This window comes from Carcharhinus amblyrhynchos, chromosome 25 (assembly GCF_965287045.1).
Source record: "Carcharhinus amblyrhynchos chromosome 25, sCarAmb.v2.hapA, whole genome shotgun sequence".
Taxonomy (NCBI): Eukaryota; Metazoa; Chordata; class Chondrichthyes; order Carcharhiniformes; family Carcharhinidae; genus Carcharhinus; species Carcharhinus amblyrhynchos.
In genome coordinates this window covers 20,950,461-20,976,726 of record NC_137348.1, presented here as the reverse complement: position 1 = coordinate 20,976,726, position 26,266 = coordinate 20,950,461, and the positions used below count along the sequence as shown (strand labels likewise).

The following is a 26,266-nucleotide window of genomic DNA, read 5'->3' as shown; positions in this document are numbered from 1 at the left end:
CCAACTGAAACACAACATAACTGCCACAAAACAACCCTGCTGAGCAGGTCAGAGCAGTTTGAACACAGAGACTTACCTCTTTGTTCACCTTCTCAAGCACCTGAATTTGACTTTTATATATGAGGTGCATTCCTGACCCATCCGACTGCAGCAAACGAGGTGGTTAAGACACGTAAGCTGGGACGATTGGGAGTGAAGCTCACTAATTACATTGGGATGAATACAAAAAAATGCAAATTGACATTTTGCCCATTTTGGGCAGGCTCCTGATGGTGCTGAATTTTTATTCTTGGTAAAATGGGAATGGGCGCTGTTCCCCCAAGTCACATCACACCTAATGTTACAAATTTTCCCGCTGCAAAAACAGGCACGATGAGGTCATAAAATTCCACCCCACTTCTTACTGGAAGAATAAAGTACTGAGTTATCTTTTGCACAGTACAGGATACACTTAAGTATTTTATTTTAGTTGAGATTCCCCTAAAAGAGTAGGTGCTCATTTTAATTCAGGAAACAGAGGCATTGAAATATAGTTATCACAGTGCAACAGTCAAGTAGAATAGGGGAAATGGAGTACAGAGCCTAGTTTCACCATTGTTTAGATTATCTCACTTACCTAGTTACCAAAATTAACTTTGTACAATCATATCGCTTTTTAAATAGGGCATCTCTACAAAAGTCCATTGTGAAAATATTACTTCCTGTCACCGTTGTTTATGTTGGAGTTATTTATTTTAAAGCGAATTTCCACAGCTGCCAAGATTAAATTTCCAGCTATAGTTCTTTATCAAGAGGTTTGATGAAGGATAGCAACAACTTGAGCTGCAAGTAGAATCTGACAAACATGGAGGTGACCTTGCTGCTCTGTCCACTGCTAATGTGGCCCTTATATGACAGTATTGATTTTCTCCCAAAGATTGCAGATAGAATTTTCTCAACTATAATTTCTCAATATGACATCTTTCAATTACGTTTTTCACTTGACACCATGCTTCACACCACTAGTTATTGCATCGATGCCTATCCTTTGACAAGTGATGTATTTTAAATCATTATCCAAAAGGAGATAGGTAAGATTATTTTGTCACTTTGATTGTTCTTCAGCTTTGTTGTCTCCACTTTAGACTTTGAAACAATCTCAGTGATTTGCCCCAGCAACACATTAACTTCCAGCCAGCTGCTGTTAAATGAATTTACCTGCAACAGTTGCCATATTCAGAGTATTGCCAGGAAACAAACAATGAAGAAAATTACAAGGACAATTTGGGTTCATTTCTCTAAAGTAATCTAATTTCAGTCAGATTTCCTTTTACTACCTTGCCATGGTAACCACACAGGACAAACGTGAAGGAACGTTTTTAAAACTCATTAGCTCTACAATGGTGAGCAGCCTATTGTGAAAGTTTGGCACGTTCGTTGGGGATCCTAAATGGTGAAGCTGTGGAAGAATTGGCTTATAGAGTATTAACAAGCCCAGCGTATCAGATACAAGAAAACCACGGTGTGAGCATCAGAAAAGATTCAACATGATCAGAGGAACACGCTTAAATAAAATATATTGTACCATGGAACATGATTATTTTGATGCTGCGGGGAAGATGGGAGCAGTGACGGCTAACACTTGAGCCAAAGAGCTAACATTAGGAAGAAGTCATCATTTGGGAATTAGAAAAAGGTAGGAAACGTGTCTGATTCATCTGTTGTAGTTATTTTTATATTTAACAGAAAATAAGGTAGAATGTCTTGACAGTGGGAAAAGTGACAGGGATTTTCAGCAGCTTTGAAAAATTGAGTAGTGTGCATTGGTTTAGTTAAACTTTAACCAGTTTAAATCACAAATGAATCTTTGAAAATTCCCTCTTGCCTGCTGAATTAGTTGGGTTCCTTTCTTTGTTAAATATTTATTCTTGAGATGTGGCATCACCTTAAGGCATGCGGTTACTGCAGTCCTTAGTTGCTTAAGGAAGGTAGTGGTAGCATTCAATTTAAGAACTGAAGTCTACCACTACTTAAACTATAGTAGTTTAATTAGATTACATCCATCTTCATAATGGCATCTGTCCTCACACTGCCTCAGCTCATCTGCTGCTGAAACTCTCATCCACGCCTTTGTCACCTGCAGACTTGACAATTTCAGTGCTGTCCTGGCCGATCTCTCACCTTACTACCCTCCATCAACCTTTTAAAATGCTGCCACTTGTACCCAAAGTTGCATAATGTCCTGTTCGCTAACCTGGAATGGATTCCTGTCTGGCTGTGCCTCAATTTTATACTATCATCCTTGCTTTCAAATCCTTCGGTGGCCTCATTTCTCCTGACCTCTGTAACTTCCTATAGCCCTATCCCTTTGACCAAGTTTTGGTCATCTCCTTGTGGCTTAGTGTCAAATTTTGTTTGATCTTATTAGGGTAGCAAAGTGGTTAACACTGCTTCAGGTGACTGACTGTGCGAAGTTTACCTGTTCTCCCTGTGTCTGCAGGGATTACAGCACAATGGGAAGTCATTTGGCCCATCGTAACCATGCCCTCATTTTTACTGATTTTAAACAAAAATTCAAATTGTTTACAGTTCAGTTCAAATTTGTGTGATGATACTTGACTCCCTGGGTTATTAGTTCAAGCCTCTGGAAAGTAATCCAGTAATGCAATTACTGTAGTGTTCAATTGTTCTGTACTTGATTATGTGGGTCTGTTTACTTTGGATGCTCACTGTGCTTGATTAGTTAAGCCACGGTGTGGACTCAGAGAAAAGTAAACAAACTATAGAACAATAGTCACTACACTATTGTATCTGTGAATAACAACTACCAGTTTCAGTTTCTAGGAATTTAAGCCAAAACCAATTTTTAGATAGCATGTACCAAGGCTAAAAACGTTCAAAGTATCTTGTTACGTATTGGAACGTATTGAAATAATGACACTATCTTTTTGGAAATGCCTGATATTTGCTTTGAGATACCAGTTTGTATCTTTTATTATTCTGCTGTAATGACGATCTCTAAATCTGATTCTTCACATGTGCAAATAAATATCAGCTAATGTCTTCATTCCCATGCCTCTTGGCAGCTTGGCAACTCATTTTCCAAGTTACACAAAAAGTGACCTGAAATAGTTTTTCAAATAGTCATCTGAAGAAAATAAAAGGAATGATTGAGAATGGAACCATTAGTAGATCTTGGCTGACCTGGTTAACTCATTAAATGAAAGTGAAGATTCCACACTTCAGTTTCTATGAACAAGAAAATCTCTTCAATCAGTAACAGGATACCAGAATAGCCAAAACTCTTTGATTTGTAGTATATTTTCCAAGAATCAGAAATATATTTTCCAAGCATATGAAGTACATTTTCCAAGAATATAAAGTATTTTAATACGTGATCAGTTAAATTTTGATGCTAAAAACACATCTTGCTTTTAAAGTCCACTTCTTTGTATATTTTACATTGGTGCCCAATGGTTTTAAAATTATTGTTTTTCCGGAAGGCCAAATAGTACTTTAAGGAATATTTAGGATTCAATGATAATCATTTCCTGAAATGAAATAAGAAAAGGAAACATTCAAAACTGTCTCAGTCATTATCTCAAATGAAGCACAAAGTTTTCAGTTGCAGAACATTTAAACATCATCATGTTCGAGGAGACTTGCAGTGGCCCAGTTGCTTAGGTGATTCAGTATCTGACCTTTAACCAAAAACCTGTGAGTTAGAACCACTGTTCCAAATGGCTGCCACTCCAACCTCTGTAAAAGGTCAAATGAGACTGCAGGAAGACAACATTTTCATATCTCTGACAGGATAATTGACACAGTCTGACTCCAATCAAATCATGCTGTCCGCTGGCATGATATTGGAGAACTGTAAACAGCAGTCATCAATACAGGGGGTGATACAGCCCTGCCAACTGGAACCCTGTTGTATAACATTTGCTCGTTGAAGAATCAGTAAATGTAGAAAATGTAAGAAACAGTACTCAATATAATTAGTCAAGTGCAAAATAGCATGATTGATTACTTCCTCAGCAACAACTTACACTCATCAAGTTGAAGATTGTCTTACCTTAAGTTCTCTGAAGAATATACAACTGCGTGCCCATTCAACTATGGAAAAGAGGGTCTGGTCAGCCATTTTGCACATGAGGCCAAATGTGCTAAGCTTTTCATGTTTTCCCCTATTGGCCTGTTCCTGTTGTAGATATGTCAAAATCTTAGTTTGGACTTGAAGTTCATCAGGTTCACACCGTAAGAGCTCTAGAATCAGCTGTGGGACTGTAGGAGAATTGGATTGATAGGTATCTGGATAGGGGTAGCCAGCCAGAGATTCTGGTGAATTTGCGTAGTGGTCTGGGTATTCAGACTTGATTGTCCGGTTATGAAACGATGTGTACTGATAGTTTGGCAGTGCTCCATGGTTTGGCACAGACATGCCGATTGATGGCGCTCCATATAGGTTTCTATCATAATCTGTAGCTGGTAAAGTGGTTGGGTTAGATGGCATGCCTTTGGACACAGAATGTATATTATGCATGGCAGTTGAGTGTGGATAGTCAGTCTGTCCCGATGACACCATTTGAGGAACAGTCTCTAGCTTAAAGCCATTTGCTCGTATCAGGGCTTTCTTTTGTTGTTTTAAGGCTCGGTCCCGCTTATACATTGGTCCAAATTTGTTTCTTCCTCCTCTCATTCTGTCTGCACGGACAGCTAGTTAAGAAAGCAAAAAGAATACTCATCAACTCAATCTGGGCAGAAAGAATTAGGATAGCACACTATTTCAAACACTTGGTATTAGGAGTACACCAGGCATGAATCTTCAAAGATTCACAAGTTCAGGAGTCAACAAAACTTTATGAAATTGTTTGACATGCAAATATTTATTACTAAACTCATCAAGTAATCTCCGAGTAGGGATGAAGGAAAATTAGTATCAAAAAGAGAAAAATATCACTGTTTTCCCCTAGAACTAAGATAAACTGATTTTTTCAACCTTTCAACTTTTTTTGGCAAAGCTTCTGAACGTTCTTATTTTGTTTCTTTTTCTCTTTAAGAATTTTTCCATATGTGATTTGCAACAAAATGCTGAGTGGGCAACTTCTTTGAGTTATATTGTTTGATATGCAGATGGACCTATCATAAAACAGCAATTGAATTGTGTGGCCAGAGGTTATTTCATTGATAAACCATATTAATAGATCATCTGATAGAAGTAAATAGGGACCCCCAAGAAGACACAGAAATGAATGTTGCCTGGGTGTTAGATAAAGATTGAAGATCACTGGGCGCAGTAATGGTAGTCATGATGTGGAGATGCCTGTGTTGGACTGGGATAAACACAGTAAGAAGTCTCACAACATCAGGTTAAAGTCCAACCAGTTTATTTGATAGTAAACCGTGGGTTTACTATCAAATAAACCAGTTGTATTTTAACCTGGTGTTGTGAGACTTCTTACGCAATAATGGTCTCCAGGGATGGGTTTGGTGTCGCATTGTATTTACAACAGAACATTGCAAAGGCTCCAATTGATAAGTTATTACCATCATCATCATGCACAGCACGATGGCACTGCTGCTTCACAGCGCCAGGGTCCCAGGTTCAATTCTGACCTCGGCTCACTGTCTGTGTGGAGTTTGCACTTTCTCCGTGTGTCTGCATGGGTTTCCTCCGGGTGTTCTGGTTTCCTTCCACAGTCCAAAGATGTGTGGGTTAGATTGATTGGCCATGCTAAATTGACACTAGTGTCAGAGAGATTAGCAGGATAAATGCGTGGGGTTACGGGATTAAGGCCCGGGTGGGATTGTGTTTGGTACAGACTCGATGGGCTGAATGGCCTCCTTCTGTACTGTAGGGATTCTAAGATTATTGAATCTAATGATTGTATCATTTGATTTAATGTTCAATAATGACAGGAGCTGAGGAGTACGATTCTTAGACATTGAATTAACATGAATTCACAAAAAAAAGCAAATGAATGTTTGTCCTTTTCCTAATTGCAACAGATAGAGATCACCTAATAATCCAATTTTGGATTTCAAAACTCCTTCCAATTTCAATTACTTTTGATGATTTCTGATGAGTTACACAAACTTATCCACTTACCAATTCTAAAAACATTAGAATATGGAAAAATGCATAAGGAACAACATTAGTTGGCTAACACAAAATATATTGACATGAACAAGCTAAGGATCTTTAAATTATGCTGCTCTTTGTTAATATAATGAAAAGAGTTTGTATGGTGCATTCACGATCGAGAGCAGATCATGTGACTGGTATAACATTTGATAACCGCATTCTGATGCTTCTGACATTTCTTACTGCTATTTGAAGGAATATTGCTCTGTTAGGTCTGGGTCTCAGTCTATTCAACAGCAATAAGGTTAATCAAGTATCTTGCATGATGAGCCCCTAAGATTTCAATCAAAATTCATTATTGAGTCAGATCTCCTAATGGTTTAGTGGGTGAAAGATGATTTTCTGTAATGGGACTGAGTCATCTAAGCCACGAACATCCAAAGTTCAATCCCCAGTTTGGAGATCCTAGCCAACAAGTAACAGGTTGTCGCAAGTGGCCTTGGTGCTGTGCAAGGTCGATGACACTCCTGATGACTACCCAGGGGCTATTGTTTGAATTGAGCAAGGATAGAATTAATACATAGGCAAATAGGCTGATTAATTGAACTAGGCACCAGAGTTTCACAACTTGGCCTGGTAGAAGCTCGTATAAATACTGTGCGAGGCCACATTCGAAATACCATGTTCAGTTTTGGTGCTAATCCTTAATATTCCTCAAATGGCAATCCTAATGTGGACACAGGGATTGGGCTTAATGGCATCCTGCAGAGCTCAGCTCATTGGGTTTACAGAATCAGTAGGAGGACATGGATTAGGCAAACACCAGATAACAGTGAGTGTACATTGTATATATATAATACAGGTATATAAAATAATCTTACTCTGCAGGGAAATAAGACATATGTGACTACTTATTCACATAACAGTGTTTGCCTGAATAATTTTCATTATACATCTATTTAAACATTTTAATGAATATGCTACACAAAATATCTAAAGTAAACCATGTTAATCAGACTTGAGGAAAGCTCTAACATACTTCTCTTACATATCTTCAGATTTGAAAGCATCATTGAGTGATATTTTGCTTGGGAGACCTGTAAAGAGGTCATTTCAGACATGGATCTCCGTTCCAACTAGAGAGGCACATTGATGCCTCAACACAGCTCTGAATGGCTACAGTCCAGAGTTGCACGGGGGAGGGTTACTGGTCATGAAAATATGCTGTGAGTAGCTTGATTAGAGAGCACATCTGTTCTGTTATCCTTGCTCTGCCCACTGTATCATACAAGTATGAAGAAACAAATCAACACGTATCTGATTTCAACCAGATCACACAGTGGGATGAATATCATCCATGACCTGCTTCGCTGGTACATAACATCCTCTCTGAGACTCTCGAATATTTGGGCTTGTGGTCTTAGGAAGGCTGGAATCTGTCTGCTGTGGCTGGGATCTTCTCTGTTTGGAGAGAACCTCAGAAAAGTATGAATTACTCCACCCTATTTAGGACACTGATGTGTAAAAAAGTCTTCCCTTCATTTATCTATAGAATGTGGACTCTCCTTTCTGGGAAATTTTTTCTCACAGCTGCAATACAATGATTGCTGCTCATTGGAGGATTCGACGGTTCAGCTGGAATCTTACCGGAGCCTCTGAAATGTTAAGGACAATGGAGCTGGAAAACAATCCTGTGGAAGCAGAAAGAGGACCAGTGCCAAAACTGATCACATGTGGTCTGGGTTTGGAGACAGATGGCTGTAGATACCACTGAAAAATAATTGCAGCATAGATGCAGTATAACTGTGGCTGCTGCATATACTATCCTGCAAGTATCATTGCTGCATGGTACTTTTTCATTTTGTTTTTCAGTACTGGTTGATCGTATGCAGGAGGAGACCAGAATATAAACTTACCAAACATCTGGAACTGTGGCATAGATCTTTCAAGATCAAGTGCAATTTTGAAGATTCTCACAAGGTATTGTTCTAAAACTTGTCTCCTAACAAATCGATTTTAGATTATAGATTGTGAAACAAATGTTGATTGACAAAACTTGGAGACCTTCTCTGTTTTCCAACTTGTGCTTCTGGTGGTGATGTAACTGTTCCTTGAATAGGGTGTTATGTTTAAAGAGTAAAGGGAAAAATATGGCCACCGCTATCTCCTCGACCCCACTTTGTGGCATTATTCACTGTCAGCAGCATTTTTCTAATATTTAATATAATTATTTTTTAATCATTGAAGGGATGTGGACTTCACTCGCTAAGCCAGCATTTATTGCCCTTCCCTAATTGCCCTGGAGAAGGTGGTGATGAGCTGCCTTCCTGAACTGCTGCAGTTCATGAGGTGTAGATGCACCCACAGTGCTGTTAGGGAGGGAGTTCCAAGATTTTGGTCCAGCGACAGTGAAGAAACAGCAATGTATTTCCAAATCAAGAGGGTATGTGGCTTGCAGGGGAACTTCCAGGTGGTAGTGTTCCTAAGCATCTGTTGTCCTTTTTCTAGATGGTAGCACTCCTGAGTTTGGAAGCTGCTAACAAAGGAGTTTTGATGAGCGCCTGTAGTGCATCTTGTAAATGGTACATACCATACTGCAGCAACTGTGCTTCAGGGATGAAGGGAGTGAATGTTTGTGGATGGAGTGCCAATCAAGCAGACTGCTTTGTCCTGAGTGCTGTCAAGCTTCTTGAGTATTGTTAGAGCTACACTCATCCAGGGAAGTGGAGAGTATTCCATCACACTCTGGACTTGTAGATGGTGGACAGCTTTTGGGGAGTCAGGAGGTGAGTTACTTGCCACAGGAATCCTAGCCTCTGGCCTGTTCTTGTATCTCCACATCATCTGTTCTTGTAGCCATAGTATTTATTTGGCTGGTGCAGCTCAGTTTCTGGTCAAATGATAACCCCAGGATGCTTCAGTATCTGAAGAGTCATGAAAGTGCTGAACGTTGTGTAATCATCAGTGAACATCTGCATTTCTGACCTTATTGTGGAAGGAAGGTCACTGATGAAGCAATTAAAGATCGTTAGGGCTAGGTCACTCCCCAAGGAACACCTATGGTTGTGTCCTGGAACTAAGATGATTGACTTCCAACAACCACAACCATTTTCCTTTGTGCTAGGCATGGTTCCAACCAGCAAAGAGATTTCCCCCAATTCCCATTATCTCAGTTCCTGGACATTATCACAGAAGTTCCTCAGAGTTGTGTCGCAGAATTTGCTCAGGCTCCTTGATGCCACACTCAGTCAAATGCTGCTTTGATTTCAAGGGTAGTCACATTCAGCTCACCTCTGGAGTTTAGCTCTTTTGTCCATGTTTGAACTAAGCCTGTAGTAAGGGCCGTAGCTGAGTGATCTTGATGGAATCCAAACTGAGGGTCAATGAGCAGGTTATTGTTAAGCAAATGCCACTTGAGAGCACAGTTGATGACTCCTATTACTATGTTGATGACCAAGAATAGACTGATGGGGTGGTAATTGGCTTGATTGAGCTGGCCCTGTTATGCTTCATGCTGCTCTTGTCATGTCCTCCTGCACTCTTCTTTGATCTAAGGTCGATACCCTGGCTTGGTAGAATGGGGGATTTGCCAAGCCACAAGGTTACAGATTGTGGTGAGTACAGTTCTGCTGCTGCTGATGGTTCCCAGCATCTCAGGGATGGCGAGTTTTGAATTGTGAGATCGGTTTGAAATTTATCCCATTTACTACGGGGTAGTGCCACAGGACATGATACAGGATATCTTCAATGTAAAGATGAGATGTAGTCTGCACAGGGACTATGCGGTGGTCAGTCCTACTGAAACTTTCATGGACAGAAGCATCTACAACAGGCGGATTAGTGAGGATGATGTCATATATGTTTGTCCCTCATTGGTTCCCTCACCACCCACTACAGACCCCTCTAGCAGCAATGTCCTTCAGGACTCAACTATCTCAGTTAGTAGTGGTGCTACCAAACCACTCCTGGTGATGAACATTGAAGTCCTTCACCCAGAATACAGTCTATTCCCTGGCCACTGTCAGTGCTTCTGCCAGGTAGCGTTCAACATGGAGGGGTACGGATTCATCAGTTGAGAACATAAGAACATAAGAAATAGGAGCAGGAGTAGGCCATCTAGCCCTTCGAGCCTGCCCCGCCATTCAATAAGATCATGGCTGATCTGTTGTGGCTCAGTTCCACTTTCCCGCCCTCTCCCCATAACCCTTAATCCCCTCTCTTATCAAGAACCCATCAACCCGCTTCTTAAAAATATTTAGCGAGGCAGCCTCCACCACTTCAACGGGCAGAGAATTCCAGAGATTCACCACCCTTTGAGTGAAGAAGTTCCTCCTCAACTCCGTTCTAAACCGCCTCCCCTTTATCTTGAGGCTGTGCCCCCTAGTCCTACTGTCTTTTTTGAGCGGGAAGAGTCTCTCCACCTCTATCCTATCCATCCCATTCATCATCTTATACGTCTCAATGAGATCTCCCCTCATTCTTCTAAACTCTAACGAGTACAAGCCTAGTTTATTCAGCCTCTCCTCATAGCTCAATCCCCTCAACTCTGGTATCAGCCTAGTAAACCTCCTCTGCACTCCCTCCAGGGCCAAAATATCCTTGCGCAGGTGCAGCGCCCAAAACTGCACACAGTACTCCAGCTGCAGCCTCACCAATGCCCTATACAGCTGCAGCAAGACCTCCCTACTTTTATATTCAATCCCCCTCGCTATGAAGGCCAGCATCCCATTCGCCTTCCTGACCACCTGCTGCACCTGCAAGCTGGGTTTTTGCGACTCATGCACAAGGACCCCGAGGTCCCTCTGCACCGTCGCCTGCTGCAGTTTTTCGCCACGTAAGTAATAGTCCTTCCTACCATTCTTCCTACCAAAGTGGACCACCTCACACTTGCCAACATTAAATTCCATTTGCCATTTCCTGGCCCATTCGCCCAGCCTATCTAGATCCTTCTGCAGACTCTCCACACCCTCCGCACAATTTGCCTTTCCCCCAATCTTGGTGTCATCAGCAAATTTCGACACCCTGCACTCGGTTCCCTCCTCCAGATCATCTATATAAATGGTAAATAGCTGAGGCCCCAGCACCGACCCCTGGGGCACCCCACTAGTCACCAACCGCCAATCCGAATAGCACCCATTGACCCCCACTCTCTGCCTCCTATTTGACAACCAATCCTCTATCCACGCTAACACCCTACCCCCAACTCCATGTCCCCTGACCTTCTGCAATAACCTCTTGTGAGGTACCTTGTCAAACGCCTTCTGAAAATCCAGAAAGACCACATCCACCGGCTCTCCTCTATCCACTGCCCTAGACACATCCTCATAGAACTCCAGTAAATTTGTCAGACACGACTTCCCTTTAATGAAACCGTGTTGCGTCCGCCCTATCAAGCAATTCCCTTCAAGATGCCTCGCAATTTCCTGCTTAATGACGGATTCTAACATTTTACCTACCACAGACGTTAAACTAACCGGCCTATAATTCCCCGCCTTTTGCCTGGCACCCTTCTTAAACAACGGCGTAACATTAGCCGTTTTCCAATCTTCCGGCACTTCCCCGGAATCCAGCGACGTCTGGAAAATAACCACCAAGGCATCCACTATCACCTCCGCCATTTCTTTCAGAACCCTCGGATGCATTCAATCCGGTCCTGGGGACTTGTCCACAATCAGCCCCTCCAGTCTGTCGAGCACCACCTCTCTAGTAACAGTAATGTCATTAAGACCCTCCATTCCTACCACCTTTCCATCGCTAACACCCGGCAAATTATTCACGTCCTCCTCCGTGAAGACAGAAACAAAAAAGTTATTCAAGACCTTAGCCATATCCCCATCCCCTACCACTAGCTCCCCTTTCTCATCCTCTAAAGGACCAACGTTCACCCTAGCCAGCCTCTTCCTTTTTATATATTTATAAAAACTCTTGCTATCCTTTTTTATATTAAGTGCTAGCCCAGCCTCATAGCTTCTCCTACCCTCCTTTATCAACTTCTTTGTCAATCTTTGTTGACATTTAAACCTTTCCCAATCCTCTTCTCGCCCACTACTCTTAGCTACTCTAAATTCCTCCGCTTTTAATTTAACACTTTCCTTCACCTCCTTCGTTATCCACGGCTTATTACCTCTCTTCCTACTGTCCTTTTTAACCATCGGAATAAATTTCTGCTGAGCACCAAGAAAGATCTCCTTAAAGATCCTCCACTGCTCCTCAGCAGACCTACCTTCCAACGCACTCCCCCAGTCCACATTCGCCAATTCTTCTCTCATCCTACCATACTCCCCTCTATTCAAACAAAGGACGCGTGTCCGGGAACCCACTTTATGTGTTATGTAGTAATTGGCAGGAGGTAAATTTGCCCAAGATTGACCTGATGCCATGAAACATCATGGGTTCTGGGATCGATGTTGAGGACTCCCAAGGCAACTCAGACCACTGTGCTATCATCTCTGCTGGATCTATCTTGCCAGTGGGACAGGACATACCCATGGATGATGATGGTGGTATCTGGGACATTATCTGTAAGGTATGACTCTGTGAGTGTGACTATATCAGGCTGTTGCTTGACTAGTCTGTGAGGTAGCTCTCCCAAATTTGGCACAAGCCCCAGATGTCAGAATGGAGGACTATGCATGGTCAGCAGGGGTTAGGCACTGGAAACAACAACGGCAAAATCGATGTTGGGTGGACTGTCTGGTTTTACTCTGTCGACTTTCTAGCTATTTTGATATAACTGAGTGGTTTGCTTGGCCATTGCAGAAGACGTTTGCTGTGAGTCACAAGTAGGCCAGACTAGGTAAGGACAGCAAATTTCTATCCCTAAAGGGCATTAGTGAATAAAATGTGTTAGGACTGTATTCATGAGAGGGGATCTAATAGAAATTTATAAAATTCTAGCAAGGTTAGACAGGGTAGACTCAGAAAGAATATTCCCAATTGTGGGGGAGCCCAGAACTAGGGGTCATACTTTGAGGATAAGGGGTAAACCTTTTATAACTGAGATGAGGAGAAATTTCTTCACCCAGACAGTCATGAATCTGTGGAATTCGCTGTCACACAAAATAGTTGAGGCCAAAACATTGTGTGATTTCAATAAGAAAATAGATGCAGATCTTGGGGCTAAAGGGATCAAGGGATATGGAGGGGAAGGGGGATCAAGATATTGAATTTAATGATCAGTCATGATCAAAGTGAATGGCAGAGCAGACTTGAAGGGCTGAATGGCCTACTCCTGCCTCTATTTTTGATGTTTCCTATGTGTCCTGGGTTTCAAGAACATGGGTCCCCAAAGCATTTACCTGGGTCTCTGGATTACTAGTTCAGTGACAATTACAATTGTAATTTGTGAAGTACTTGATTGGAACCGTTATTTTAAGCAATAGCATCTCTGATTGGATGTGATTTAAGATTCCAATTGTTTGAAATTGGACAATACCCTTCAGGATAACTGTGCTTTGTTGCCGTTAAGACTGTTGTTTAATGCTCAAATCCCAGATTAATTTCCTATCTCCCTTCCTTTAAGCAGGTCTCATTAAAAGTGAACCATGGAGATTGGAAAAGTCAAGGAAAGGCTGCTAGAGAGCTGCTCCATTGCTAAATAGTTAAGTGGAGATAGCAACAATAGGAGTATTGGAATTCTCAAGCAGCTGTTTATGGACAGCACCGATCGGACCTGAAGCTGACAGTCATTACCATTGTGCTAGGATATTTAAGTAAATACATTGTCAATGATGTTTCTGCCCTAGGGGAACATTGTGACCATGCCTGACCAGAGGAATAGGTAGATTGAGGTCCATCTTGACAGAGTGAACTTCAGGTACATTCCACCTGACTTGTACTGAAATGGAAAGGGGAAAGGAAATTCAATTCCCTAAATTCATTCTATCCATTCAGGTCCCTGTTAATCATAATTTAAAGATTTTTTGAGCTGCTTGATATGTGAAATAACAATTATAATAAGAAAGAAGAGCACAGAAAACAGGAGCAGGAATGTGGCCTATGCAAGTCTGCTCCACCATTCAATGTAATCATAGCTTATTTCACCCGCTCCACACATCCCCTGATACTCTAAAAATCTGAGCTTTAAATATGCTCAACCACCCAGAATTCCAAAAATTCACAACTCTTTGAGTGAAGTTATTCCTTTCCATCCAAGTCTTAATTGATTGGCCCCTTTTCCTGAGACTGCGCCTCCTGTGTTTTAGACTCCGCGACCAGAGGAAACAACCTTTCAGCACTTCCCTATCAAACCTCTTCAGAAAATTATAGCCAGAATTCTCTGGCCATTCATGCCCTGCCATGGCTGCAAGTGAGGACAGAGAATTTGGTGCTCAGCCAAATCTCCGGTCACTACAGCAGGACCAGAGAACCCCGTCAGAGTGAAAGGCTAGAGAATTCCAGCCTATATGTTTCAATGAGATTATCTCTCATTGTTTTAAACTCCTGAGTGACCAATTCAATGAACCTTCACTGTACTGCCTGCAATTACATCCTTCCTTAAATATAAAACCAAAACTGCACATAGTAATCCAATGTATTCTCACCAAGACCCTGCACAATTTTAACAAGATATTTTCATTCTTGTACTCCAATCCCCTTGTTTTAAAGGTCAACGTGTCATTTGTATTCCTAATTACTTGCTAACTTCCTGCATTCTGTGGAACAATATCTCTCCAAATATCATCATTTTTAAGTTCCACATTTTTTAAAAAAAAATTCCACATTTCTATCTTTATCAACCAACGAGAATAACTTCACACTTCTCCACATCACACTCCATTGCCCATCTTGTTGCCCATTCACTTAACTTGCCTATAATTTCTTTGCAACTTCTTTGTGTCCTCCCTTCAATTCACCTTTCCACTTAGCTAGACAAGGGTGCGGATGCATGGGAACACCACCACCTGCAAGCACCCCACCAAGGGCCGAATTTTACCATTGCGTTGCACCCATTTTTGGGTGTGAAAACATGGTAAAGTCCAGTGTGAGACCATTAATGTGATCCGCGTCTGAGTCCATGCAAATTGCCACTTTACCAAGGCCCGGGAATGGCCGCGATCTGATTCATGCCCAAAATGGGCGCAACCACAATTTAAGTGCATTTGCATGCATTTAAATTGAATAAATGAACTGCCTGCCCAACTTTATCAGCATTTCCCCCTTTACCATCGCATTTGCATGTTTAGATACGGTGTAAAACAGACACGCTTGACAAAAAGTCTGTGTTGGGCGCTCCAGCTTCTGAAGAGGTAACTTCAGAGCTTCCAACGGCTCTCTGGCTCAAATTGATGGTTTGGGGCAGAGTGAGGGAGGTGGGTCCGATCATTCTCTAGTAGGAAGGAGGGAGGCCCGATCGTTGTTTGGGGTGGGGGAGGCATGAACTTTCTCGGGGGGGGTGGGGGGGAGGGGGGACAGGAGGGTCTGCTGCCACTCTGTGGGCAATTGGTGGGAGAGAAAGGGGGCAGGGAATTGCATTCGGACTGAGTAATGGCGGGGGGGGGTGCTGTGTGGATAAGGGGGACAGTTATGTTGTAGGGGTGGGGATGATGTCTGTGGGGGCTATTGCTCTCAGGCCATTTTATCTGCTTTTTGTGACAGCGGCACGATTTTCAATTTTTTTCTAACTGTGCATGCACAGTTCAGACCTCTGATTGTTTCGGGCGCGCTAAGCCCCACCCACAGCATGATTCAGACATGTGATTCTGTTTTCAGGCTAAGTGTGTAGGGGGGGGCCTGAAAGCAGATTTCTAAGTTGGATCTGAATTGCGCCCAGATTCAGCACTTAGAATGAAAATGGTAAAATCAGGCCCCAAGTCACACACCATACGGAATTGAAATTATATCATTCCTTCACTGCTGCTGGGACAAAATCCTGGAACTCCGTTCCTGACAGCACTTGCGTCTAACCACACCACACTGAATGCACCAGCTCAAGACAGCAGCTTACCATCACCTTTTCAAGGACAGTTAGGGATGGACAACCAATGCTGGCCTAGCCAATGTTGCCCACATCCAATGAAAGAATTAAAAGAAGAATGCCAGGTATATTACATTTACTGGTTCCCCTTTATCTACCCTACTATTTACATCCTTAAAGAATTTTAATAAATACATCAAACAGGATATCCCTTTTGTAAAACCATGTTGACTTGTTCTAATCATGCTTTATATTTCTAGGTTCATTGTTAAGCCTTCTTTAATAATAGTTTCACAGATGTTAGAATAACTGTTCTGGGTTCCCTGTTTTCTCTCCCCCTCTTTTCATGAAAGATTGTGTTACATTTATAACGACTTCCATTCTGATGGGAACATTTCTAATTCTTAGTAATTCTGGAAAAATCATTGCTGGTACTTTCAGCATCTCTACAGCTATCTTTATCAGAAGCCTAGTGAGCCATCCATCAGGCCCTCGAGTTGCTCCAATACTTTATTTTTACCGTTATTAATTACCCTAATTCCCTCATTTTTTTAGCTTCTAGATTACCCTTTATTTCTGATGATAAACTTGTGTCCTGTACTGCAAAGGCAGGCACAAAATATTTGTTCGACGCCTCTGCTATTTCCTCGGTTCTCATGAAATTATTTCCTGCCTCTGCTTCTAAGGGACCAACATTTACTGTAAAGGAAGAACATTAACTGTTCTTCCTTTTTATATACTTCTAAAAACTCTTAAAACATACTTATATTTGAGCTCTTATGCTTATATTTGAAGTACACATTCTGGAAGATAATCTCACAAGGACTAGAATACTAAAAATGAAAACAGAATGTTTGTTTAAATGTTTTCCCCAGACTAAAATATGCCTAATGTTTGGGATCATAAATCTAGAATAGCATTAGTCCAAAACTTCGTAAGGTTATGGAAACAAACATCAGTGCATTCCTGCCTGGATATATCAGGGATTTTGCAGGTCTTGGTAAGCCCTTTACAAGTCCAGAGGTATAGCAGTAGGGATGATCAGCCATGGGTTTATAATGCCAGGAACAGGGAACAAAGAACAGTACAGCACAGGAACAGGCCCTTCAGCCCTCCAAGCCTGCCCCAATCACGTCTATCTATCTAATCAATTGTTTATATCCCTCTATTCCCCATTTGTTCATATGCCTATCAAGGTAAGTCTTAAAAGTAGCTAACCTAACTGCCTCAACCACCTCACTTGGCAGTGCATTCCAGGCCTCCACCACTCTCTGTGCAAAAGATTTCCCCTGCACATCTCCACTGAACATTTCTCCCCTTATCTTGATTTTGTGCCCCCTTGTAATTATCATTTCTGCCCTGGGAAAAAGCTTCCAACTGTCCACCCTATCTGTATCCCTCATAATTTTGTAAACTCTATCAGGTTGCCTTCAGCATCCATTTTTCCAGGGAGAACAATCCCAGTTTATTCAATCTCTCCTTAAAGCTAATACCCTCCATACCAGGCAACATCCTGGTAAACCTTTTCTGCACTCTCTCTAAAACCTCCACTTCCTTCTGGTAGGTGACCAGAATTGAACACTGCATTCCAAATGTGGCCTAATCAATGTTTTATACAACCGTAACATAATTTGCCAACTTTAATACTCAATGCCCCGATCGATGAAGGCAAGCATTCCATATGCTTTCATCAGCACCTTTTCCACCTATGCTGCCGCTTTTAAGGATTTGTGGACCTGTACTCCCAGAATTGAGGAGTTCTTGCATCCCTTGCTCTCAGATGCCTGTCATATCTCATACCCTGCAAATAATTACCAGGGTCAGCAGTGAGGGTCATGGGTGGGTTTATAATCAAATAATGTTAAATTTTGATGTCCAGAAACAAGACTAAAACTAATATTAAAATTATTGTTGGCCTCAACAACAGCCTAGGTTTGTGTATAATGTTTTACACACTTCTACAGTGTAACAGAATTTGATCAGCTGTACAAAATGTTTATTATGGTACACTTTGAAAGTACAAACTGTAGCCTTTGTACAATTTTTTAATGTTTTGTATATTTGATCTAGGTAATACTGTAGATTTTATACATATATTGCATAGTTATACATTTATCATATTTCACTAATAAATTATTCTACATTATAAGTATAGTATAATTTATTTGTAAGTATTGATGACATCTTTTTATTTTACAATTGTTTTCCAACAGTAAAATCAGAATAATTTTGTACCTCAAAGATGAAGTCAACCTCATAGTGGTATGTAACTTTGCTAAAGCTCCTTCCACGTGTTAAGTTAATGGTGATACCCAAGTCTTATATGCAGTATTTGATTGTTGTATCTAGAATATCATCGTGACATAATGCATGCTATTGTTTGTGGTTTCTTCTAACTGTGGTGATGTCTAGCTTGGAAATTAGTTGCATGAAGTCAAATTGTCCAAACATCTCTCCAAGACTCATTCTGCTATTAATCAAAGTAGTCACAAAGATAAGCAATTAATTCTGTAGCTCCACCTCCAAATAGTAAAACCCTGTTCAATGGGTGAGGTATTCGTATCCTAAATATGGTCAAGAACATAAGTGACTGCACACGTTTTTTAGTGTGGTGTGTTCTTCGTGTCTATTGTCCATCAACTGCGTTCTGAAATGACAGTTATCTAATGACCAATAGTTTTGCTGCTGACAAGGCAAAGTAAGCATGAACTATTTGGAATCAAGTTGGTCACAAGCTGTATGCCTGGTGATGAGAAATTAAACCTAAATCAATCACTGATTGAAGACTTGCCAACCTGAGCCTACATTCTACAAGCTTTGGTGTCTCAATGAGTATTTACCCTTTGTCAGGCTAAGTGAAGCTTTGCTTATGTGAATTCTCAGTTATTTGGTTTGGCAACTGATGGTTTTGCATGTCAAACATCTAGCTGACAACAAACAGACCGTGTATTTATATTTCATGATTGGGATTCAAAACTGCTTTCTGATCAATCATGAAATGTAATCGTGAATAAATCTGGTCAAGTGTTCTCAAAATATATTTTAAAAATGTTATTTCTTATTATTTAATTTTTAGCAACAGGCTCATGGATATGAAGCTATTGGGAAGCCACAGAAATTGCAGAAGAACAGGAGAGTCCCATGGACTTGTATTCTTTTTGTTGGGCCATTTTTGCACTCAGCACTAAGATGGAACTGTGCTGCTGAGGCAATATTTTCTGTTTTTATATTATCAACAAAACATAAGTTAGATGAAGGGTGAATAGATTCCTACCAGTGGGTCCCCTCTCATCCCCCAAGCATTAGGGCACCCATCTAAGTCATCGGGGCTCTCCATCATTCACCACCCCCCCCACCACAGACAAGGGCAACCTACCCCCCAAATGGAGGAGGGTTACCCCCATGCCAGAGTCCCTTGGCACTGCCCTCTTCATGTGCCCACTTGGCAGTGCCCACTGGCAGTGACACTGCCTAGCTTTATCTCTCATGTCCTGGGGCCTCCAGGCACCTCTATGCCCCCGGTGTGGTCATCACAACAGGTTTTTGCTTTTGAAAACAAGTAGTGATCCACACTGACGTGACATCACGCCGCCATGGTGGGGGAGGATGTGTTCATGCAGCCAGGAGTGGGGGAGGATACATTGCAGGCAGACATTACAGCATCAAGCCCTTTCATTATGTTGGAAAGTATTTAAATTCATGGAAATTAGGTGGGGATGAACCTGAGTCCATCATCAACTGGGAATGGGGAAGATCTCAAATCGGGATCTCACCAGCACAAATCTAATCTTAGCCCCCTCAGGGAAATTAATGGCCATAAATGGGATTTGTGCCATGGCAATTGTGCCATGGGATTTGTGCCCAGTACCGTTATATTTTTCCAATAAAGCAAGGTATGAATAAATTCACTCTATACTTTCCCAAACACACGAAAATGAAAAATGATTAATTCTGTACTATTCCAACAATGCAGGCTGTGAATTGATTATTATCCCATAATCCATCAGAGATTCCCTCTATACTGTCTCAGTAATCATAGCTTCATTGAATGAAACAGCATAGCAGGGAAGAATACCATTTGGTCGATCCTGCTTCTATTGGCTTTTAGTAGAGTTATCCAAATAATCTCACTCCCTGCTCTTTCCGTTTTCCCAGTAATTTTCTCTCTTCAAGTATATATCCAATTTATTTTCAAATGTTAATGAGTCTGCTTCTACCATTTAGGCAGTGCATTTGAGATAACAACTGGTTGTGTAAAATAAAAAGTTTCTTCATGTCACCTTTAGTTCCTTCACCAATCACAAATCTGTCTCCTCTGGTTACCATGCCATCTGCCACTTCCATTGAATTTGCTCTTGACCATCTCTTCACTAAAGAGACTAATCCCAGCTTTTCCAGTCTTGCCACATAATTGAAGTGCCTATTACCTGTCACCTTGACAATAAATCTCTTTTGCACTCTCTCCAAGGTGTTGACACCCTTTCTGAAGTGCGCTGCCTGGAATTAAACACAGCACTCCACAGCTGAGGTGTAACCAGTGTTTTATAAAGGTTCATACTGCTTGTGGTGAATAGATTTCCCTCTATATGATCCTTTTGCAGGGGATACATTTCCACCATACCATCCAACCATAGTGATGATCTGAGAAAGGCACCCCTGCATCATTAATGTGAATTTAGCCAATTTTTAGTGCAGTCAAACTCAGGAACCCTTTTGGTGACAATGTCTAAATAGTAATGCTGAAAAAAAGGACTTTTTGTTGTTGAAGCTTTTCATTGTTTAATTCATTGGTGCTGAAAAGTGCCCAGTCTACCTCAGATTATCCTGCAAAGACAAGGTATTTCAAAGACTTGAGCAACAGATGAAGCTAGTTGTTTCATGCCACTTGAATGATATTCACACTAACAGGATGGTGCTGTCAAGCCATAGAAACATTCTGCTTATGTTAGGGTGTTAGGGTGTTAGAGATGGAAAGGTGGTAGGACTGGAGGGTCTCAATGACATTACTGTTACTAGAGAGGCGGTGCTCGACAGACTGGAGGGGCTGATTGTGGACAAGTCCCCAGGACCAGATGGAATGCATCTGAGGGTTCTGAAAGAAATAGCGGAGGTGATAGTGGATGCCTTGGTGATTATTTTCCAGACGTCGCTGGATTCCGGGAAAGTGCCGGAACATTGGAAAACGGCTAATGTTACGCCGTTGTTTAAGAAGGGTGCCAGGCAAAAGGCAGGGAATTATAGGCCGGTTAGTTTAACGTCTGTTGTAGGTAAAATGTTAGAATCCGTCATCAAGGAGGAAATAGCGAGGCATCTTGAGGGGAACTGCTTGATAGAGCAGACGCAGCACGGTTTCGTTAAAGGGAAGTCGTGTCTGACAAATTTACTGGAGTTCTATGAGGATGTGTCTAGGGCGGTGGATACAGGAGAGCCGGTGGATGTGGTCTTTCTTGATTTTCAGAAGGCATTTGACAAGGTACCTCACAAGAGGTTATTGCAGAAGGTCAGGGGACATGGAGTTGGGGGTAGGGTGTTAGCGTGGATAGAGGATTGGTTGTCAAATAGGAGGCAGAGAGTGGGGGTCAATAGGTGCTATTCGGATTGGCGGTTGGTGACTAGTGGAGTGCCCCAGGGGTCGGTGCTGGGGCCTCAGCTATTTACCATTTATATAGATGATCTGGAGGAGGGAACCAAGTGTATGGTGTCAAAATTTGCTGATGACACCAAAATTGGTGGAACGGCAAATTGTGCGGAGGGTGTGGAGAGTCTACAGAAGGATCTAGATAGGCTGGGCGAATGGGCCAGGAAATGGCAAATGGAATTTAATGTTGGCAAGTGCAAGGTGGTCCACTTTGGTAGGAATAATGGTAGGAAAGAGTATTACTTACGTGGCGAAAAACTGCAGCAGGCGACGGTGCAGAGGGACCTCGGGGTCCTTGTGCATGAGTCGCAAAACCCCAGCTTGCAGGTGCAGCAGGTGGTCAGGAAGGCGAATGGGATGCTGGCCTTCATAGCAAGGGGGATTGAATATAAAAGTAGGGAGGTCTTGCTGCGGCTGTACAGGGCACTGGTGAGGCTGCAGCTGGAGTACTGTGTGCAGTTTTGGGCGCCGTACTTACGCAAGGATATTGTGGCCTTGGAGGGAGTGCAGAGGAGGTTTACTAGGCTGATGCCGGAGTTGAGGGGGTTGAGCTATGAGGAGAGGCTGAATAAACTAGGCTTGTACTCGTTAGAGTTTAGAAGAATGAGGGGAGATCTCATTGAGACGTATAAGATGATAAATGGGATGGATAGGATAGAGGTGGAGAGACTCTTCCCGCTCAGAAAGGATAGTAAGACTAGGGGGCACAGCCTCAAGATAAAGGGGGGGCGGTTTAGAACGGAGTTGAGGAAGAATTTCTTCACTCAAAGGGTGGTGAATCTCTGGAATTCTCTGCTCGTTGAAGTGGTGGAGGCTGCCTCGCTAAATATTTTTAAGAAGCGGGTTGATGGGTTTTTGATAAGCGAGGGGATTAAGGGTTATGGGGAGAGGGCGGGAATGTGGAACTGAGCCACGACAGATCAGCCATGATCTTATTGAATGGCGGGGCAGGCTTGAAGGGCTAGATGGCCTACTCCTGCTCCTATTTCTTATGTTCTTATGTTCTTATCATACAAATGGGGAATGTGGTATATCAATTTCAGTGTGAGTGCGGTGCTAGGTATGTAGGCATTACATCCCAAAAATTGGCAGATTGTTCACAACAGGCAAGGTTCAGATTGTATTCAACCAGCCCATGCTTGCAAAACTCAAAATGCAACACCCAACATTAGATTTGATTCTGTGATTGGACAACATTTGCCAAACAATCCTCAGTATGCTAAGAATTACACTGATAACCAATTTAAGATCATCAGTCCAGCTCTCAGTGTGATGCATTTGTCTGTTCTTTGCAGACAAAGAACACACATTGCACCCATTTAAGTGACAACCATTTGCAAGTTCATTCCTCAGAGCAGTGCTTTGACCAGAGTCAAGCTGCCTGGTTTAAATTATCTGTCAGTCACTATTTACTGGTGCGTTATCCAGAGCAAGACATCCACCAATCAGAGTGCACTTGCCAACCAATCAGCGCTCTTATCTCATACAGTATAAATTTGTTGTCACCCTTGGATTTGTATTCTTGTGAATTGTCCTGATGAGTGCAAAATGAAAAGCTTCAACAAAACATGTGTCTTCCTTCAGCAATACGCAAATTCTGTACCAGCAAACATCTATTTGTCTAATTGGTGATGAATTGTCAAGTTTTTACCCTATGGATCCTGTTCAGTTCCTGTCAGAAATTTCCCACCATCGCCCCAATTCATCTTCTTCAGGTGAAATTGAATATTGTAAAACTGTCCTATTCTATCCTGAACAGGTGATTCAAACCTAGCAAACAGCTCCATCACCAAAGTCACCTAATCCCAGTTCTATAATAGCACCTACCCATGCCTCTATCTCACCCCAACTTACACTTAATCACACTCTCTGTCAGTCTCCTAAACTGCAACGCATCAACAGGTCCATTGCTCTTTTCACCACTGACTTCAACGGAAATGCTTACAGAACCATCAAGATAAACCCTGTGATTTTCATTTGTATTGAAGTTGGAGATTGAAAGTAAAACATTATCAATATCAGCAAGATATTGATTATTTAGAGCAAAAATACTTGCCTTAAAACTGAATCCTTTTTCTTTCTCTTGCTGTGACATTAGTTCAACAAAATACATTGTTTGTTAATTACAATGAAATCTAGTGCTGGTAAAGAGCTAAAAAGTTTGATTAGGTTAATTGCAGCAATTCAACAACTTATATGTGACTAAAGAAAGATATGCTATCCAATGTCATAAAACATAAAGCAAAGTCAGAATGTTTCATGCCATTAGGTCACAGATGCCTCCTTGAATCCCTGGCTGAAATGAATGATGTTTTCCTTTCACTAATTCCAAAGGTTCTGTTCAGTACTTCCCAGGGCCAAAAATAACTGAAATATCCCAGTTTATGTTAATGGATGTATTAAATGTCCTTCTAAGCATGCCTGACAATGTTTTGTACTTATGTATCATTTAATAACATTTTTGTCTTTGTAAAAGGGGGAAGTGAGACTAATTTACAATAAAGTGCGCAAATTTAAATGCAAGTCTGCATTTACAATATATAGTAAAAAGTCTGACAACACCGGGTTTTAGTCCAACCAATTTATTTGATAATAGACTCACAAGCTTTCGGGGTTAGCCCCTTCGTCAGGTGAATGGAGAGTTCTGGCCTCAGACAGAGCATATAAAGCACAGACAGTTTAGAGATTACTGATTAGAATGCGAATCCTTACACCTAACCTGCTGTTCAAGACCTGAAGTGGCTGACAATGTGAGTGGAAGGAGCACTGATCACAGGTTACAGAGATGTGTATTGTCTCCAGACAGTACAGTAAGTGAGGTTTTGCAAATCCAGGCAAGTCACGGGGGTTACAGATAGTGCGACATGAACCCAAGATCCCTGTTGAGACCGTCCTCATGCTTGAACAGGTCTTGAACAGCAGGTTAGGTGTAAGGATTCGCATTCTAATCAGTAATCTCTAAACTGTCTGTGCTTTATATGCTCTGTCTGAGGCCAGAACTCTCCATTCACCTGACGAAGGCGCTAACCCCGAAAGCTTGTGAGTCTATTATCAAATAAATCAGTTGGACTAAAACCTGGTGTTGTCAGACTTTTTACTGTGTTTACGCCAGTCCAACGCCGGCATACCCACATCATGTTTACAATATATAGTCAGAATTGCTTTTTAATACTGTTTTTTATAGCCCTATCACCTTCCACTTTCTCCTATTCAGAGGCTTCCCATCACCATACTTAGTCCTCCTGCCTGCAAGAAGGAACACTGTCAATTCAGGCAAATCAATAGCCACTATTGATGCAACTTGATAAAGGATTGAGAGAAAGTCCAATTCAGTGAGGCAAAATGAGTTTCTCAGTGGATCATTTCAACTGCACCTCCACATTGCATCAATTCCATGATTTTCTGCACTAGGGGAAAGTTCTCTACTGCCTACAACATCACGCCAGCTCTTTGCAAGTTTAATCAGGGTTGCATTTTCTCAATGTTTTATAATATACCCTACATTTGAACTTTCTGCAATTATTTATGCAAAATCTTAATGTCATTTCAAGGAGCATGATTCCTCTCCTTGCTGTTAATTTCATTAAAACATTAGTATCAATCTGTGTCCCTCAGTTTGTTGACTCTTACTGTGGCCACTTTGCATAACAAATTAAATGCATCTAGAATTACTTGAAATTCTCGATTCACTCAGATTAACAAGTTAGCTGCTTTTCTTTAATCATTGCTAAAATTGATGTGTTGCTTTTGTGATCCAAGCAATAACACAGTGCTAAAATTGAACCCAAAGTAGAGAAATTAAGTGATCTAGATACATTGCTATGTTTTCCTACAAAGAAATGTAGAATATCAAAGGAGTGCATTATCTACCAAATAAAAATTTAAGGAAATCATAGTCATATTATCCATACAATCTTGAGCAGGTACATTGTTAAACACCCTGCCTTATTCATAGCTAAAGACTTCATACTCCCATCACTATCTAAGAGTAACATCTGACATGTAATTTCACTGCTTATAAAATGGTCCCAAATATGACCTATGTGTCTGTGTTTCAGACACAGTCACCAGTCAACGTGGAATATTAACACTCTTACATAGAGGATAGTTTTTTTGACTTTTCTATACTATAGTGTCATAAACATTAAACTGCTTGTTTTTAAAATGAAATGTGATATAACAAGTTCAATACTTTCGCCATTGAGTGATTTATGTTAGAACAAAGGACAAAATTCAATTTTCTCTTAGTGTTGTTATTTCCATTGCCGCATTTAAGTTTAATTTTTTAGGAAATCTCCTAGTTGTTTTTTCTAGGAGCTACTTCATTTGCATTTGAATTTCAATCATGGAATTCTTAAAATACATGTCAGAAAATGTCTAGATTCAATCTTTTTCTGATGACCTGGACATTACTGCCAATTTATTCATCTCACTGTCCATCCACACAATCTCGCATTTTCTCTTGTAATAATGAAAACACTCCGCACCACCTTCCCCTCCACCCCCAACAAACTGCATGCAAACAATAACACATTTTGAAGAGGAACTTCCTGGAAAGTACACAAGTGAATCAAACATTGATCCTAACGCAGCTCGATTGAACAAACCCAGCACGGTGTGCATTTCTGGTTCATATAAAATTTCCATT

The 26,266-nt window shown here is 41.3% G+C and overlaps 1 protein-coding gene across 1 annotated transcript in view; it reads right to left on the bottom strand.

The window, feature by feature from the left end:
- LOC145358431 (nuclear receptor subfamily 5 group A member 2-like) overlaps positions 1 to 26,266 on the bottom strand; it is an 83,556-nt gene that overhangs the window by 47,608 nt on the left and 9,682 nt on the right. Inside the window, exon 4 of the mRNA XM_080212501.1 lies at positions 4,055 to 4,695. Within this exon, the coding sequence (XP_080068627.1) occupies positions 4,055 to 4,695 (641 nt within the window). The remainder of the gene's footprint in view (positions 1 to 4,054; positions 4,696 to 26,266) is intronic.